This window comes from Siphateles boraxobius, unplaced genomic scaffold, assembly GCF_051911475.1.
Source record: "Siphateles boraxobius isolate OS27281-9 unplaced genomic scaffold, OSU_SipBor_1 48, whole genome shotgun sequence".
NCBI lineage: Eukaryota > Metazoa > Chordata > Actinopteri > Cypriniformes > Leuciscidae > Siphateles > Siphateles boraxobius.
This window is the reverse complement of record NW_027509119.1, coordinates 12601931-12620857: the sequence shown is the minus strand read 5'-3', so window position 1 is coordinate 12620857 and position 18927 is coordinate 12601931. Positions and strand designations below refer to the sequence as shown.

The 18927-nt window shown below is 46.0% G+C and overlaps 1 protein-coding gene across 1 annotated transcript in view; it reads right to left on the bottom strand.

The window, feature by feature from the left end:
- Nucleotides 1–18927, bottom strand: part of LOC143710818 (phospholipid-transporting ATPase ABCA1) — a 272481-nt gene that overhangs the window by 229790 nt on the left and 23764 nt on the right. The window contains exon 2 of the mRNA XM_077202050.1: nucleotides 1304–1426. Within this exon, the coding sequence (XP_077058165.1) occupies nucleotides 1304–1369 (66 nt within the window). The 5' untranslated portion in view covers nucleotides 1370–1426. The remainder of the gene's footprint in view (nucleotides 1–1303; nucleotides 1427–18927) is intronic.

The window sequence follows — 18927 nt, the reverse complement described above, 5'->3', positions numbered from 1 at the left end:
CAAGATGAGCACTTGTGGTTAAAAAGTATATAAATGTTTATATCTCACAATTCTGACTTTATAACATGCAATTACGAGTTTATATATTAAAATTCAGACTTTATAACACCCAATTGCGAGTTTGTATCTCGCAATTATGACTTTATCTGACGAGTATCCACAAATTTAAATATCTAATCGATCATGTAATTGTAACATTATTTTGAGCATTTTATGCTCTGCTTGACCACTGCTAATAAATAACTTCACTATTCACCACTAGTTTTACGCTGCCCACCCCAGGCATGTTTATTGCTGGCATTACCATAGCAGATGAATTGAACACACCCGATAATCATCAGTGTGTGGTCTCACTCTCTCTCGTCTTGTGTTTCCTGTCTTTGAGGAAGTGACATTCCTCATCAATCATTTTCTCCAGAGGAGCTCTGAGATGTGACAGGTGATGAATAATCTCCAGAGGAGCTCTGATATTGTCCAGGTGATGATAAATCCCAAGCGTGTGTCTCGCAGCCGTTGTGAAGGTGAGACTGTTTTTTACTCTCTAAAGACCAATGAAATCTGCTCGTTTTTACCCACACCTGTTCCAGGTCAGGAAGAGCCCCCTCTTTCTCCAAAAACAACAGATCACACTGTGTATTTGGGTGTTTCTTTAATGGGGACTTTTATGTCCCTGGGCTTGATTGAACAGATTTCAACTTTTTTTTTTCTTCTGGCTTTTGTTGTTGTTGTTGTTGTTGCTGTCGCTGTCATATGAAGGTCACATTAAAACTGCGTCGGAAACTTGACTTCCATGTCTTCATCATTTTATTTTGGTTACTTTTCAAACACCTTATGGAGATGTATTCGTTTAACCTGTCTACACCCTTTCAATCTTAAACTAGGAAAATTCATCATAAAAATATTAATTACTTTTTTAAAACTGTGATAATAAAAAAAAAGCGATATAAAAATAACCCATTTCAAGAGTTATTTTCTAAAAAGTGTTTGAATTATACAAATCTTTGGAGGAGCCCACAATTTGGAAGAAAGTATGTAAACATTTATTTTATTTTATTGATTTTACTGGGAAACCATCCCATTAGACTGAATTTACTTTCAAATTAAATTTTATTTAAGTTTATTTGTATTATATTATATACTAATAAAATCAGCAAATGAAAGTTCATATAAATATGTATATATGTGTATATATGTATATATGACTGACATTGATGCATAGAAAATTAAATGTCATAATTGCTGTTGTGTCCAAACCGGTTTCATGCGGCTGTGCTCCCAAAATATAGTGTTGATGCGTGTGTACCTTCTGTCTTCTCCGTAGAGTAAAGTTCTTCCACAGTAACAATCTGAGTTGTGTCAGGAGACTCATTATCAGCAGTTGACACGTTGCTATGGGAATATGAACTCTGTTACCCCCCTGTTACCCCTGTGGAGAGGGAAAAAAGGAAATTTATTATCGACAGACAGTTAATTAACTAAACACAAAACTAATCTTGCTCTTTGGTGTATATAAACTTCAGTTCCTGCACAGGAGCCAATATAGTAAAACTAGTATTGCAACATATATATATATATATATATATATATATATATATATATATATATTTTTTTTTTTATCGGAAGTGAAACTGTATCAGCTCCAGGTCCAATCTTATTTTAGCTTGTCAAGACAAATAATGTCTAACAATCACCAACAGCCATCCTAATGGGAAAACCATAATCACATCATGCAGTTTGAGTGGGTGTGTGATCAATAAATGGAGTTTCTCATTACACTGAGCCACTCTGATATCAGGTTCACATCAACATTGTTGAATTCAGATGTGTCCAGTTGCTGCTATCAGACCACACACTCCGATTTCCATTAGCACCCACAAATAAATGATGTGCAATGCAACAGTTTTTGTTTTCTCAGTGGGACTCCATCCTCATGACATTTACAATTATTTTGTGGCTTTTAGTCTTAATGTCTGTCAGCTCTGTTAGTTAGTTTTCTCCTAAATGTTGACTAAATAAACTTTCTGATGATACAGTACATATTTAAAGTGTACAGTCTTTCTCTTCCGAGAAAATAAATTATAAACAAACCATTGTCGTCATTAATATATATATATATATATATATATATATATATATATATATATATATATATATATATATATATAATGAATATCTGAGCATACAATATGCCAAAAGGAAGAACTGAGCCTCTGCTTACAAAAAAACCCCTCTTGCTTGATGCATTCTTTTTTTTTTTTTATCAATATCTAAGTTTCATAAGAAAAGCAACATTTAAAAAAAAGATGTCAAAGACTGTCTGAATTGGACTCAAGTTGGAATATAGTCCACTAATCAATGCCCCCAAAGCTTGCAAAGTCATAAACCTCTCCATGCATTCGACATTTCATTAGGTAACTTCAGGCAGATTTGATTTATATGCTGTTTAATGTTTGATAATCACGTAAGATTACATGCGTGTAAGCAGTGCTTCTATTGCTTGTTTCTGCTTTTTTTTGTTTGATCCAGAGATTCTGCACTATTTCAGAAGATGCATCTGCCTCTCAAATGGGTCAAACCATAGATATTACCCAAGAAGTACAAGTAAATGCGCTAGAAATCCGCGCTCATTCAAGGATGTGCATTTATTTCATGAACAGAGAAAGCACGGACACCTGCAGAATTTCATCTGACGGTAAGCAAGTATATAAGTCTATCTGTTTCGTGAGAGCAACGGTAGCCTACCGCAGAATGAGTGTAGCCTCTATATCTACAGACATTTTTAAATCTGAAAACTCCAAAAAACAACGAAATTTCCAGACATCCATGAGTTAGTGATGGGTCGGTTCATTTTGAAAGAATCTTTAATATGACTCGGGACTAAAGAGTTGTCTCAGAGAGGGATTCGTTCATTTTGTGTTGACCGCACATCCTATGGGGTCTGTACTGGAAACAGAAATGATTAGTTTGATTAGAATCTTTCGAGTCTTCTTCGGGTTCGGTTCCGAGTCTTTCGTTCTTCCTGTCAGTCCCACAGAGGCTGTACTTTCGGTACCGGAAAGATACATTATTAGTTCACCCCTCGAGTCTTCTTCGGGTTCGGGTCCGAGTCTTTCATTCTTCCTGTCAGTCCCATAAGGGCTATACTGTCGGTACCGGAAAGATAAATTATTAGATCACCTCCCGAGTCTTCGGGTCTGATTCTTCTTTAAACCCAAAGTCGATAGACTCGAAACCTGAACTAATCAATTCTGTATCCGGTACTACAGACTGCTTAGCTCAGTTTATGAGGATGTCACGGGATGAACGAACTGCTTAGATTGGGAGGTGAGGTAAACTAAAAGACTGCATAGCCTGAAGACCAAGATAAATTGATTAATTGTTTATGTTTCTCATAATTTGGCCTTTTCCTTGCATTGCAATATTTTTTCTTATTCTAAATGTGATCAACATTTGATGTGTTTGGGGAATTTGGCTAACATGAACGAAATTACTCGAAAAAGATTAGTTCATTTTGATGAACGGGATTCAAAAATCAGTAAAATGATCCGAACTTCCCACTACTACCATGAGTGCATGTTCACAGAGGAAAACAACTGAAAAACAGCGCTGGTTGTTCTCTCGATATTCGACAACAACGGAATCCAACGGTGTGGGCGAAGGTATGCGTGTATTAAATTGTATGAAATAATCCCGAAAGCTAACATGTAACATTTTAAAAACATTCTGCTGAAATGAACGAAATTACTCGAAAAAGATTAGTTCATTTTAATGAACGAGATTCAAAAATCTGTAAAATGCAGAGATGGCAAGTTCAGCCTGGTTCAGCTGGATGGCGCCTTGCATGGCTGACACCGCCGTTCTGCTGTGTGAATGATGTGAGTGAATGGGTGAATGTGAGGCAACATGAAAGCGCTTTGGTGGCCATTGGGTCTGTGAAAGCGCTATATAAATGCAGTCTATTTACGCTCATTATGCTGAACTTCAAGGCTTAATATAATTTTAATGGATGAATAAAAAAAAAAAAATCACCCCCCTCACAGTTGTCATAAAGGGAAAAATTAGCTAACTCTAACCCTATATACCAAAACGTCTCGGTTACGTATGTAACCCTAGTTCCCTGATAGGGAACGAGACGCTGCGTCAAACGCTGCGGGAACGCCCCTGCGTTGTGCGTCATGAAGCACGTATGGAATCAGCCCAATGGAGAGATGAAACGTCATAGGCGGGTGACGTCATCGACCAGGAAACTATAAAGCACCCCAAAAACACAAGCGCATTAGCTTCTGATAGGCTTGAAGGAAGCGCTAACGGGAGTGCCGGGAGTATGGCGGAGCGACGCAGCGTCTCGTTCCCTATCAGGGAACTAGGGTTACATACGTAACCGAGACGTTCCCTTTCAAGGGAACTTCGAGCTGCGTCAAACGCTGCGGGAACGCGAATACCCACGTCGCCATAGGACCAAATGACCGTCATGTGAGACTAGCGCACAGAGGACGAGAGCACCTGTGCCCCAGGGGTAGAGCTTAAGTCTAGGTCATAGAACTTAATAAAAGTATGCGGTGAAGACCATCCAGCCGCATCACAAACATCACTCAGGGAAACCCCCGACAAAAGAGCTTTAGAAGCAGCCATACTCCTGGTAGAGTGAGCTCGGACAACCAAAGGTGAAGGCTGGCCAGCCGACTCATAAGCAAGTGAGATAGCCTCAACCACCCACTTGCTCATTCTCTGTTTAGACGCCGGACACCCTTTCCTGGGTGGCCCGAAACATACAAAAAGTTGTTCTGATTTCCTCCACAGGGCAGCTCTGTGGACATAAGCGTCTAATGCCCTAACAGGGCAGAGTGAATTAAGTTTCTCCTGGTCCGATGACATAAATGGAGGAGGACAGAAAGCCTGCAGAACCGTAGGTCTAACAATATTAGTAGGAACCTTAGGAACGTAACCTGGTCTAGGATGCAGAAAAGCTTTAACCATGCCAGGTGCAAATTCCAGGCACGAGGGTGAAACCGACAGAGCATGCAAATCTCCGATTCTTTTTAGTGAAGAGATAGCAAGCAAAAAGATAGTCTTAAAAGTGAGAAACTTCTCGGGAACTTCTTCGATAGGTTCAAAAGGAGCTAGGGAAAGACCTTCTAATACAATGGCCAGATCCCAAGTCGGCACCCTCGTACGAACTGCTGGCCTCAGCCTCAAAGTGCCACGGAGGAAACGAGTTATAAGCGGGTGTCTCCCAAGAGAAACTCCACTGAAAGGGACGTGGTAAGCAGCTAGTGCCGCCACATACACCTTTAGTGTGGAGGGGGATAACCCTGTGGAGAAGCGCTCCTGCAGGAATTCCAGCACTGCACCCACTGGGCAGTTAACTGGGTCCTGCAGGTGTTCTCCACACCAAGAAGTGAAAAGTTTCCACTTCAAGGCATAAAGCTTCCTCGTGGATGGAGCTCTGGAGTTAAGAATGGTCTCAACAACCTCGGTTGAGAGACCGGAGTCTATGAGCTGGGCCCCCTCAGAGGCCAAGCCCACAGTTTCCACAATTCTGGGCGGGGGTGAAGTATCGTGCCCCCCGCCTGGGAGAGTAGATCCCTCCTGACCGGGAGCTCCAAAGGAGAACCGTCCAGGAGAGAAATCAGGTCCGCAAACCATACTCGGGCCGGCCAGAACGGGGCTACTAGTAGTAGACTGACCCCGTCCCGGCGGACCCTCTCCAGAACTCCTGGTAACAGAGCAATCGGGGGAAAGGCGTACAGACGTGACCTCGGCCACGGCTGCACCATAGCATCCAACCCCAGGGGGGCTGGAAGAGTGATGGAGAACCACCGATGACAATGAGTGGTCTCCTTGGAAGCGAATAGGTCCACCTCGGCGCGACCGAAACTCAACCAAAGGAGCTCCACCACCTCGGGGTGGAGTCTCCATTCCCCTGGCCTCGGCCCCTGCCTCGACAGGGAGTCTGCTACCACATTCAAATACCCAGGGAGATACATTGCTCTCAGAGATAGTAGCTTCCCTTGGGACCACAGGAGGATCTGACGGGCCAACTTGTAAAGCCGGCGAGACCGCAGGCCCCCCTGATGATTTATATAAGAGACCACCGACGTGTTGTCTGATTGAACTAACACATGATGGCCTCTCAGGTCTGTTAGGAAGTGTTTCAGAGCCTGAAACACAGCCAACATCTCTAGACAATTTATGTGCCACGAAAGATGATGATCCTGCCACAGACCTTGGGCTGGGCGACCACTCATGACCGCCCCCCACCCTGTGAGGGAAGCATCCGTCGTTAGCGTTATGCGACGACAAAGAGCCCTCAGCACAGGACCTTTGGATAGGAACCAAGTTTCTCTCCACATGACCAGAGCACGAAGGCAGCGCCGCGTGACTTTGAACGTGCGGAGCGGATTTCCCCTCGGGGAGAATCCCTTGGTCCTGAGCCACCACTGTAGCGGTCTCATGTACAACAGGCCGCAAGGTATAACGTTGGACGCTGCTGCCATCAGACCCAACAGTCTCTGAAACTGCTTGACAGTGAGTAGCTGGCCTAGCTTCACTTGTTTCACAGCTGAGAGAATCGAAGCGATGCGGGTCGGAGAGAGTCGCGCCCGCATCGATACCGAATCCCAAACGACACCCAGAAAAGTGGTCTTCTGGGAAGGAGATAATACACTTTTCTTTGCGTTCAGCCTCAACCCCAACTTTCTGATATGAGCGAGGACGACATCTCGATGCCGAACCGCCATCTGCTCGGTCTGAGCTAAAATCAACCAATCGTCGATGTAATTGAGAATACGAATGCCCTGAAGCCTCAGAGGCACTAGTGCTGCATCCATGCATTTCGTGAAAGTGCGGGGAGATAAAGCTAGGCCAAACGGAAGAACCCTGTACTGGTACGCCTCGCCCCCGAAGGCGAACCTCAGGAACTTCCTGTGTTGTGGAAGGTTTGACACATGGAAGTATGCGTCCTTCAGATCTATCGTGACAAACCAGTCCTCGGACCTGATTTGAGACACGATCTGCTTGATAGTGAGCATCTTGAATTTTAGCTTCCCTACCGAGCGATTCAATATGCGCAGGTCTAAAATTGGACGCAACCCCCCATCCTTCTTTGGAACGATGAAATATCGGCTGTAATAACCTGACTCCAAACTGGGAGGAGGAACCCGTTCTATAGCCTCTTTTTGAAGGAGCGTTTTCACCTCTTGTTCCAATACCAGAGCCTGCTCGGGGCCCACCACTGTGTGCAGAACCCCTCTGAATTTTGGTGGACGACACCTGAACTGGATAGCATAACCCTTTTCTACTGTCTGCAGGACCCAATGAGATATTTTTGGAAGGCTTTTCCACTCTGCCAGAAATTCTACTAAGGGTACCAGCCTCTCGAGACTGGCCTCTGGTGTAACTTGAGCAGCAGACGCAGCGCCCTGTAACGGCGCACCGGCAGGGAACAACTGGTCTGACCGCTCTGAGACCCTCCTCAGAGGGAGCGAGCGTCCCTCGGGAAAGCGCTCGCTGGGATCGTCTGTGCCCCGGCATAAAGGCGGGGTTGGCAGAACGAGCCCCTGAGGGCACCGAGGAGGAATGGGCACCGTAAAAAGAGGTGAACACCTTTCCGCCTCGGTGGGGACCACCCTCAGCATCCTGAACGGCTTGGCGTCAGGACTTCTTATTAGCCGAAGCCTTCTTAGCCAATATAACTGTCCTCAGATCAGTTCTACTGGGAGAAGGCTTCGGCTGAGAGTGTCGCGGCTGAGCCCACTGTCCAGCAGGGGGAGCACGAGACGCGACACTCTGCCTCTGCTGCGCTCTATGTGATGAGCTCGAAGACGGCCGGGGCTGCTCCCGCCCAGCAGCCCCAGGGACATGAACTTTAAGGGGAAGAAACTTTTTAAAAGCTGCAGTTTGTTTCTTTTCTTCTTGGAATTTATCGATAACTGAATTCACAGCATCACCAAACAACCCCATGGGAGAAAGAGGAGCATCTAAAAGAAAAGCTTTTTCTCTCTCTTTAATATTAGTCTGATTTAACCACAAATGTCTTTCTGCGGCCACCAGAGCTGCCATAGAACGACCCATTAATTTGGCCGATTCTCTGGTGGCACGCAGGGATAAATCAGCAGCCTGACGCAGTTCGCGAACTACGTCAGTACTGACCTCCTCACTCTCACTCATGTCCCTTAGCAGATCAGCCTGGTATGCCTGCAAGATTGACATAGTATGCAGACATGACACAGCCTGACCTGCTGCCGAATATGCTTTACCCACCAAAGCCGAAGTGTTTCTTAAAGGCTTGGTGGGTAATGCCGGTGCCTTAAAAGATGATGCTGCTTCGGGGGAGAGATGGCTCGCAAGCGTCTCTTCCACACGAGGCAAAGCACCATAACCATGAGCCTTGGCTCCCATAATATTAGCGTATGTTGAAGTCTGGGGACTAAACACTCTATATGACACCGGTTTTCTCCATGATTTCGACACCTCGGTGTGGAGATCATGGAAAAACGGCAGGCACCGGCGTGGAGGCTGCACACGTGACGGCAAAAATCTCTCATCCAACTTTGATTTAGAAACAGACTCCTGTCTAGTCACTGGCCATTCAATATTAAGTTTTTCAACAGCTCTTGTTAACACCTCCATAAGCTCATCACTCTCAGGAGTGTGGGGTGGCGAATCCTCCACATCTCCCTCAACACTAACAACATCAAGTTCCTCAGAACTGGATAGCTGCAGCATTGGTGCCTCAGCCCGAGCGGAAGAAACCGCAGCGCGTGCTTCCGAACCCGGGACTGAGGCACTGGATCTCACAGGTGAAGGGAGAGATAAGGCAGAGCCCGTCTCAAACCCCGCTGTGAGATCCATCTGCGATCCCCACGATAAGCGCCGCCGCTCTGCCTCGGCAGAAGCGGGACCCGAACCGCGGGGAGCGCGCACCGAACCGCTCTCCTCAAAGAGCGATCGGCGGGAGCGGAGCGTCCTTAACGGCAAACGCTCGCAATGCTCACAGTCTGCTCCCTCGAGAGCAAACTGGGCATGCTGAACTCCCAAACAAACAACACAAAGATCATGTGTATCCCCGCTCGTTAAATAACGCGAGCAGGGAGGAACACACTTTCTAAACTGCTGTCCGTCCGCCATAATCTCTCAATATATATATATATATAGGGATAAATTGTTTGTGTGGTGCAGGGTATGTAAGACAGACAATATCACACAGGGACAGATTCACATGTAGCGCGACTGAAAGCACAGAAGCTAATGCGCTTGTGTTTTTGGGGTGCTTTATAGTTTCCTGGTCGATGACGTCACCCGCCTATGACGTTTCATCTCTCCATTGGGCTGATTCCATACGTGCTTCATGACGCACAACGCAGGGGCGTTCCCGCAGCGTTTGACGCAGCTCGAAGTTCCCTTGAAAGGGAACCAGTGTTTGTACCAGGCTCTAAACATATTTTCTTTTCTGCTGTAAAGTTGAGCAGATTAACATGGGGGATATATGGAATTGACTCCCTTTTGGAGCCTGTCCCTTGCGTCCAGTCGATGAACTGCAGTTTATGTCACTTCCTTGTTGCATGGCTTCAGGAGAGAGACTGGAAGGTTGCCGCTCGGCTTTCCCCTGATTGTTTCGGGAATAGATTCAAAGCTTCGAGAGTGTTGAAATAATCGCCATCAGGTGTTTAGCAAAAAATAAAGTCGCCAAAACCCTGTGAAAGAAGCTTCATCAGATGAAGCAGCCACCACGCATTCCCTAGATAGTTTCATGCTGCGTGCACAAATAAAAGCCTAACAGTGCGTGTGTTGAATTTCTCTCTGTGATAAATTAATTTAACAATTAAGCTGTGGCATTTAATGCCAGTATGGATATCAAAATGATGTAATAGAAGAATTTTGGACACAAATTGCATATGGCTTTTTTTTTTTTGTAATAATTTGTATATTTATATTAATTGTATGACTGTTGTTTAAAAATGTAATTGAATAAGTCTGAACGAAAACTAATGCCTTGTCCAAATACCCACACTTGCGGTCTTTGCACTTGACCACTGATCTACTTGCATGACATCTCTATATTTGGCCTAAGTGTTCAAATAGGCGTAAAGACTGCAATTGTGTGTACAACTTTTGATTACTCGATGGGACACACTTATAGTCTTGCAAAAAATTTAAGTGTTTACAGAGCTTTTATTTATTATATTTTCAATACTTTGCAAATAAACTTCTACATGTCTGTTCAGTAGTCGCTATTTAACTAACAGAAGACACAAATGTAAAATTGTGGTGCTTTTAATTAAGTGATAAAACAGTTGCAAATGTTGTACAAAATAGGCCTACACATAACGTACTCATCTTTGCACCAATAAAATGTGCAACACTTTGTTTTTACTACCCAATTATATGTATCTAATTAATTTAAATTATAGTGGAATGTTGACATCTCGCAATTCCGGGGCACATGAATTCCATAACATAATGCATGATGGGATACGCTTAGCTTTGAATACTGCTCCAAAGCAGTATTGGAGATAGTGTGGGTTTAGTGTGCATTAAAGACACTGCACTTTGGCATTCTTAAGACATGGGACAGTCTTGTGCACTTACTTCCTGTCGCTTTCACGTGCTCTCAAGCGACCAACACGGCTAGTATGGGTATTTGGACAAGGCAGCATTACTCGTAAATCTGGGGGTTCGAACATTCCGACCACAGACTAAAAAAAGCAGTGTGATTGCTGTGAGCTTTGTTGTGGTGAGAGCATATATGCCATTCTGTCCTCACGACATAGGTAACCCGTGGCTATCTATGTTTTTTTTTTTTTCTTATATTTTTCTTTTTGTTTCTTTTCATTTATCTTTTTTTCTCCTTTGTGGGTATTTGCATTGAAGGTCTGTTACATCGTTTTAATATGTTGAATTATTTGAATAAAATATGTGACTGTTGATTGAAGCTGCACTACCTCCTGATTATTTATCCCTTGTGGGTCATAGTTACACATGGATTGCAGGAAAATTCAGTCCATGGCAGGGAAAGAGTTAAAGGTGCTGTAAAGCTTAATACCATATGTTTGCAGAGATTTAGTAAACATGTTAAGTTTAAATAGTTCTCCGAAAAAAAATGCTACAGCCTTGAACATCTTTTAACAATGCTACAACTTTGAAATGTGCGTCCCACGTCGGAATGTCTCTGAATATCAGAAACGTCAGAATGTTTCTGTCTGTGATCCCGCCTACTGCCTGTAATGATAGCTTAATACTCTGTTAGGTTATATACGGTAATATAAAGAGCAACTTTTATCTGTTTGTTGCATGTGTAGCTGAGTCATTCCACGAAACCGGTACGATTTGGACTTACACATTTTTGGATTTTTTACCAAAATTTATTACTTTTCTGAACACCCCACAACATTAATGACATATTTAACTTCCATAAAAACATATTTCCCCACCCCAGGCATCAAATCTCTATTATTAATGGTAATTATTTTAAGATATGGGCACTATTAGTCTTCAACCCCGTTATGGACACCATGGGAGCTCTCTGAATATGATTATAAAATATATTTGTAATGAAATCAACATTTTCCTATAAATCAGATGTCCCTCACACTAACTCAGTAATTACATACAATTTCACACTTATGCTACACTAAAGTATTTTTGTGACAGCAATCTCATATATATTTTTTTTTTTTATCAAAGATGTGAATTTGAACTAAAATCATTATTCTTATGATTGCTCTGAACATTTCAGACTGAGTTTAACAAACATTAAATTACTTTTTCATAAACTTAGAAAAATATTAATAAAAATGTAGGTGTGACGGGGTTGAGACTAGGGCAGAGGTCTTCAATCCTGCTCCTAGAGGGCCACTGTCCTGCAGAGTTTAGTTCTAACCTGCTTCAGCACACCTGCCTTTGTATATTCAAGCGATCCTGAAGAGCTTGATGAGCTGATTTAGGATTGTTTGATTAGGGTTGGAACTAAACTTTGCAGGACAGTGGCCCTCCAGGAGCAGGATTGAAGACCTCTGGACTAGGGTAACAGGGTTGAAGATAGTAACGGGGTTGAAGAGACAAATACAGCTTAACATATAAATAGTTGTTTTTACACAAGTTCACTGTAAGATTTTCTATAAGCACTGTATTTCATTATGTAACCAAGAAAGACAACAGATATAAATTGCAATTGCAACGGAGTTTTATTGACCCGACTGCAGGAAAAATAATAAGAACATAGTATACATTATAAAATGACTGAATAGGACCTCAAAATAAAACGTCTCTGGTTACGTATGTAACTCCCTGAAGGGAACGAGACGCTGCGTGACAACGCTTTGGGAACGCCCCTGCGTGAGTGCGTCATGAAGCACGTATGACATCAGTCCAATGGTGAGACGGAACGTCATAGGCGGGTGACGTCATCGACCAGGAAACTATATAAGCACCCCAAAACACAAGCGCGTCAGCTTCTGATAAAACTGAAGCAAGTGCTCACGGGCATGCTGGGAGTATGGCACAGACACGCAGCGTCTCGTTGCCTTCAGGGAACTAGGGTTACATACGTAACCAGAGACGTTCCCTATCAGGGAACTCGAGCTGCGTGACAACTCTTTGGGAACGCTAATACCAACGCCGCCATAAGAGCAAGTGTCCGTCGTGTAAAGTCAGAGCGCACATTCGGATGAAAGCACCTGCGCCCCTGGAGTGGAGCTGAAGTCAAGAAGATAAAACTTTGCGAATGTATGCGGTGAGGACCATCCTGCCGCATCGCAAACGTCCTGAATTGATACTCCTGACAAAATAGCCTTAGAGGGAGCCATACTCCTGGTTGAATGAGCCCGGACATCCAAAGGAGAAAGCTGAACGGACTCGTAGGCAAGTGAGATGGCCTCGACCACCCACTTGCTCAACCTCTGCTTAGATACTGGACAGCCCTTCTTAGGGGGTCCAAACCAAAGGAATAGTTGTTCACTGTTTCTCCACAGGGCAGCTCTGTTGACAAACGCATCTAGAGCCCTAACTCGGCAGAGCAGATTTAGTTTCTCTTGGTCCGACGTCAAAAATGGAGGAGGACAGAAAGCCTGCAGTACAATAGGCTTGACCACATTAGTAGGAACCTTGGAAACATACCCCGGTCTAGGGAGGAGGAAAGCCTTAACCATGCCGGGTGAAAATTCCAAGAACGAGGGAGAGACAGACAGAGCTTGAATATCTCCTATTCTTTTTAATGAAGATAAAGCAAGAAGAAATACAGTCTTTAGGGTGAGGAATTTCTCAGAAACTTCTTCAATCGGCTCGAACGGTGCTAGAGAGATACCTTCTAGAACAACCACCAGGTCCCAGGTCGGCACCCTCGTGCGATGAAGGAAACGGGTTAAAAGTGGGTGTCTCCCGAGAGAAGCTCCACTCAAAGGGACGTGGTAGGCAGATAGTGCCGCCACATACACCTTCAGTGTGGAGTGGGATAACCCTGTGGAGAAGCGCTACTGAAGGAATTCCAGCACTGCACCCACTGGGCAGTTAACTGTGTCCAGCTGGTGTTCTTCAAACCAAGAGGTGAACATTTTCCACCTCAAGGCATATAATTTCCTAGTGGCCGGAGGTCTGTAGTGGAGGATGGTCTCCACGACCTCAGTCGAGAGACCAGATTCTATGAGCTGGGCTCCCTCAGAGGCCAAGCCCTTAACCTCCATAGATCTGGGCGGGGGTGAAGTATCGACCCGCTCGCCTGAGAGAGAAGGTCCCTCCTGATCGGAATCTCCTGGGGAGAGCCGTCGAGGAGAGAAATTAGGTCCGCAAACCAAACTCGGGCGACCACTCATGATCGCCCCCCAGCCTGTGAGAGAGGCATCCGTCGTTAGTGTTACACGACGACACGGAGCGCCCCACACAGGCCCTTGGGACATGAACCAAGGTTCTTTCCACATAGCCAGGGCGCGAAGACACGTATTGCTGTTAACAACGTATTGCTGTCACGATTGCTGTTCGACTTGCTGATCGATTGCTGTTACTGATCGATTGCTCCTGTCTGCCTAGCTGCCTGCTGTGTTTTATTTTCTTCGAGGCTGTAAGCTCCGTCTAAGCCTCGTATTAGCTTTGTATTTCTTTCTGTTTTGAACCATCATTTACTACCATTTCTAGTTGTTTATACTACTAAATACAGCTTAGACAACATCTCAGATTAACCTGACATCGCTAGCTTCCGTTATTGTTAGCACAACACGCTAGTAACTCGCTAGCCTGTTAACGCGCCACCCGTGCGCTCAGTTATTTATTTGTTTTTCTCTCACGCGCCCGCGCCTCTGAGTTCATAAAAAGCCCAGGTGAGCAAGAATCAGTCAACAAACACGGTGAGTAATGTCTTGTCCTGTTATTGTCACCTGCACTTCGTGTTACATGTTTAGCATAGCCTTCCCCGTCGGCAATATAGGGTTTATATGTGATAAATGCAAGGAAACAGTCAGGCTGATGGAGAAGATTTCAGAATTAGAAACACGCATCCAAACTTTAATTGAGGATAGTAAGTGTGCTAGAGCTTTAGATTCTATTTTGGATGCGCCTAGCATAGTGAACTCTTTACATGATTCGGTTCCGGCTGAATTATTGCCTGTGCAGCCAGGCAGATGGGTGACAGTGAGGGATCGCTCTAGTCGCGGATCAAAAAACCACTCTTCCGTTCCGACTACCACAACAAATCGATTTGCCCCACTCAATGAAACACCCTCTGAGAATTCTGTTGATTGTGCCCTGGTAATTGGCGATTCTATTACACTGAACGTGAAAATAGGGACACCAGCCAATATAGTCACATGTTTGCCGGGAGCCAGAGCGCCTGACATCAAAGCAAATTTAAAAGTGCTGGCTAATGCTAATCGTAAATTCTCTAAGATTGTTATTCACGTCGGCACTAATGATGTTCGACTCCGCCAGTCGGAGATCACCAAAATTAATATTAAAGAGGTGTTTGAACGCGCAAGTACGATGTCAGGCACTGTAATTTGCTCTGGCCCCCTTCCTGTTCGAAGGAGTGATGAGATAGTTAGCAGATTGTCATCACTCAATGGCTGGCTGTCTAAGTGGTGTCCACAAAATAATATAGAATTCATAGACAATTGGAAAAGTTTTTTGGGCAAACCTGACCTGTTGAAAAGAGATGGTATTCATCCCTCCTGGGATGGTGCTGCTCTTCTCTCTAGTAATTTGGCTCATAGTCTTAGAGACAAAACATGACAATCTGGGGCTCAGGTCAGGAAGCAGACAAACTGGCTAAACCGACCGTCTGCTAGCGGCCTCGCGTCACCAAGGTCAGATAAATCCCATCACATAGAGCCTCTTTCACCTAGATATCATCATATAGAGACTGTGTATGTTCCCCGAATTTGGAAATCCAAAAAACGTCCAAACCGATCTAAGGTTAAAAATGTAATTGATATTCAACAAATAAAAAATAGATATAATACAGATGAGCAAACGATAAAGCTTGGGTTGCTGAATATTCGATCCCTTACTTCAAAAGCACTTATAGTTAATGATATGATTTCAGATTATAACCTAGATGTGCTGTGTATGACAGAAACCTGGCTAAAACCAGACGATTACATTACTTTAAATGAGTCCACCCCCCATGATTACTGTTATAAACATGGACCTCGCCTAAAAGGCAAAGGGGGAGGTGTTGCTGTAATTTATAGTAATATTTTCAAAAACACTAAAAAATCTAGTTTTAAATAAACTTCTTTTGAAGTGTTGGGGATTAATGTAAAAATATATAATGTAAACGATAAATCAAGTTTGAGAATTCTGCTGGCAACTGTATACAGGCCACCAGGGCACCATAAAGATTTTATCAAAGAATTTGCTGACTTTCTATCAGAATTAGTATTGACTTGTAACGGTCACCAGCTGGAGTGCCCTTGAGAGCCACCAGAGGGCACTCCAGATTAGACTATTATCACTCACAAACTACATTTCCCATAACTCACTGCCCGGACTTACCATCACTGATCACATTCACCTGTACCTCATTCACTGATTGCATTCACCTGTGTCTCATCCTGTTAGTCTGTCTATTTATACCAGGTTCATTCATTCATTCACCGCGAAGTCTTGTTTTAGTGTCACACTGCAATTCTGAGCATTCTCCCCGTTTTCTTGTCTCTTGGTCTTTTTGGATTTCTTGCCTGTTTTGGATTACTCTTTTGCCTCTGACCCCTGCCTGCTTTGTGTGTTTGTTTGTACGGACTGCCTGCCTGTGTTTGACCTTGCCTGTTTTGGATTACCCCTTAATAAAACTTCATTTGGATTCTCCACCTTCGTGTCTCGGAGCAGTTTCGTGACAGAAGACTTCGCCTCATATGGATCCAGCAGTTGTCAGCAACCAGGCCCTGAGGAAGTTCCTTTCTTCGGTGTTCCAAGATGGCCAGCCTATTGAGAGGTATGCAATGGACTTTTTGTCTTGCTGTCATCTGGGAACGTTAAATGACACCCAGCTCATGGACCTGTTTTTGAGTGGGCTGGATGATGACGTTGCTCAATTGATGCCGGAGGACTATACCGGCTGGACCCTAGAAGGGTATGTCGACCTAGCCCTCTCCTTGAGCGGTACGGCATTTACTGTGGACTTAGCTGATGAAACACCCTGCAAGCTCACAGTACCCCCAGAGCCCTCACCGCTGGCCGCGTCCAGTTCAGGGTCTTCACAGCTCCACGTCCAGTCTGCCCAGCCAGAGTCAGTTTACGTCTCGCCTGCCTGGCCTGGGAATCATCACGTCTTGCTAACCATCAAGCCAGCCACTGGATCGGTCTATGGACGTACAGGACCGGTTTCCAGCGTGGCCGATCCCCCGCTTATGTCTGCATGCGCTGCCAAGAGGGCCATCGTTCAAGGGTTCAGTCCTGCCGAGCCAGACCCAGAGCTTCACGTCCAGCCAGAGCTTCACGTCAGCCACGCCCAGCCAGAGCTTCACGTCAGCCACGCCCAGCCAGAGCTTCACGTCAGCCACGTCCAGCCAGAGCTTCACGTCAGCCACGTCCAGCCAGAGACCGTCCAGCCAGAGACCGTCCAGCCAGAGACCGTCCAGCCAGAGACCACGGACAAGATGGCCGCCTCCGAGCCAGTGTCTACGGACAAGATGGCCGCCTCCGAGCCAGTGTCTACGGACAAGATGGCCGCCTCCGAGCCAGTGTCTACGGACAAGATGGCCGCCTCAGAGCCATTGTCTACGGACAAGATGGCCGCCTCCGAGCCAGTGTCTACGTACAAGATGGCCACCTCCGAGCCAGTGTCTACGGACAAGATGGCCGCCTCCGAGCCAGTGTCTACGGACAAGATGGCCGCCTCCGAGCCAGTGTCTACGGACAAGATAGCCGATCCAGAGTCTGTTCACGTCCCTTCCTCCGAGCCAGTGTCTATGAACAAGATGGCCGAATCAGAGACTGTTCACGTCACTTCCTCCGAGCCAGTGTCTAAGGACAAGATGGCCGAACCAGAGACTGTTCACGTCACTTCCTCCGAGCCAGTGTCTACGGACAAGATGGCCGCCTCCGAGCCAGTGTCTACGGACAAGATGGCCGCCTCCGAGCCAGTGTCTACGGACAAGATGGCCGCCTCCGAGCCAGTGTCTACGGACAAGATAGCCGATCCAGAGTCTGTTCACGTCCCTTCCTCCGAGCCAGTGTCTACGGACAAGATGGCTGAATCAGAGACTGTTCACGTCACTTCCTCCGAGCCAGTGTCTAAGGACAAGATGGCCGAACCAGAGACTGTTCACGTCACTTCCTCCGAGCCAGTGTCTACGGACAAGATGGCCGCCTCCGAGCCAGTGTCTACGGACAAGATGGCCGCCTCCGAGCCAGTGTCTACGGACAAGATGGCCGATCCAGAGTCTGTTCACGTCCCTTCCTCCGAGCCAGTGTCTACGGACAAGATTGCCGAACCAGAGACTGTTCACGTCACTTCCTCCGAGCCAGTGTCTACGGACAAGATGGCCGAACCAGAGACTGTTCACGTCACTTCCTCCGAGCCAGTGTCTACGGACAAGAGGGCCGAACCAGAGACTGTTCACGTCACTTCCTCCGAGCCAGTGTCTACGGACAAGATGGCCGCCTCCGAGCCAGTGTCTACGGACAAGATGGCCACCTTCGAGCCAGTGTCTACGGACAAGATGGCCGATCCAGAGTCTGTTCACGTCACTTCCTCCGAGCCAGTGTCTACGGACAAGATGGCTGAACCAGAGACTGTTCACGTTACTTCTGCCGAGCCAGAGACTGTTCAAGTCACGCCTGCCGATCCAGAGACTGTTCAAGTCACGTCTGCCGATCCAGAGACTGTTCAAGTCACGCCTGCCGATCCAGAGACTGTTCAAGTCACGCCTGCCGATCCAGAAACTATTCAAGTCACGCCTGAACCTGAACGCTCAGCGGAGCCGGTATCTGCTCCTGAACCAATGTTTGTTTCTGTGTTTGTGTCTGTCCTTGTGGCCGTTACTGTTCTGGTGTCTGTTCCTGAGCCAGTGCCAGTGTCTGTTCCTGAGCTGGCGTCTGTTCCTGAACCCATTTTTGTTTCTGTGTTTGTGTCTGTCCTTGTGTTTGTTCCTGAGCCGGGTTCTGTTCCTGTGCCGTGCCCGCCCGAGGGCTCTTCACCGCCCTGGCCGCCCGATGGGTCGTCTGCTTCGCCCTGGTTGCCCGATGGGTCGTCTGCTTCGCCCTGGCCGCCCGATGGGTCGTCTGCGTCGCCCTGGCCACCTGCACTGCCTGCTCCTCCCTGGTTGCCTGCACAGCCTGCTCCGCCCTGGTCGCCTGCACATCCTGCTCCACCCTGGCCTTCCGTCCTGACGCAGTCTCCAGGTCCTCTTCCGCTCCACGGGCCTGGCCCTCCATCCCACCCCCGGGTCCGCCTCCGCTCCACCTCCCTCCTGGACAATTTGAGGAGCGTCTGGAATC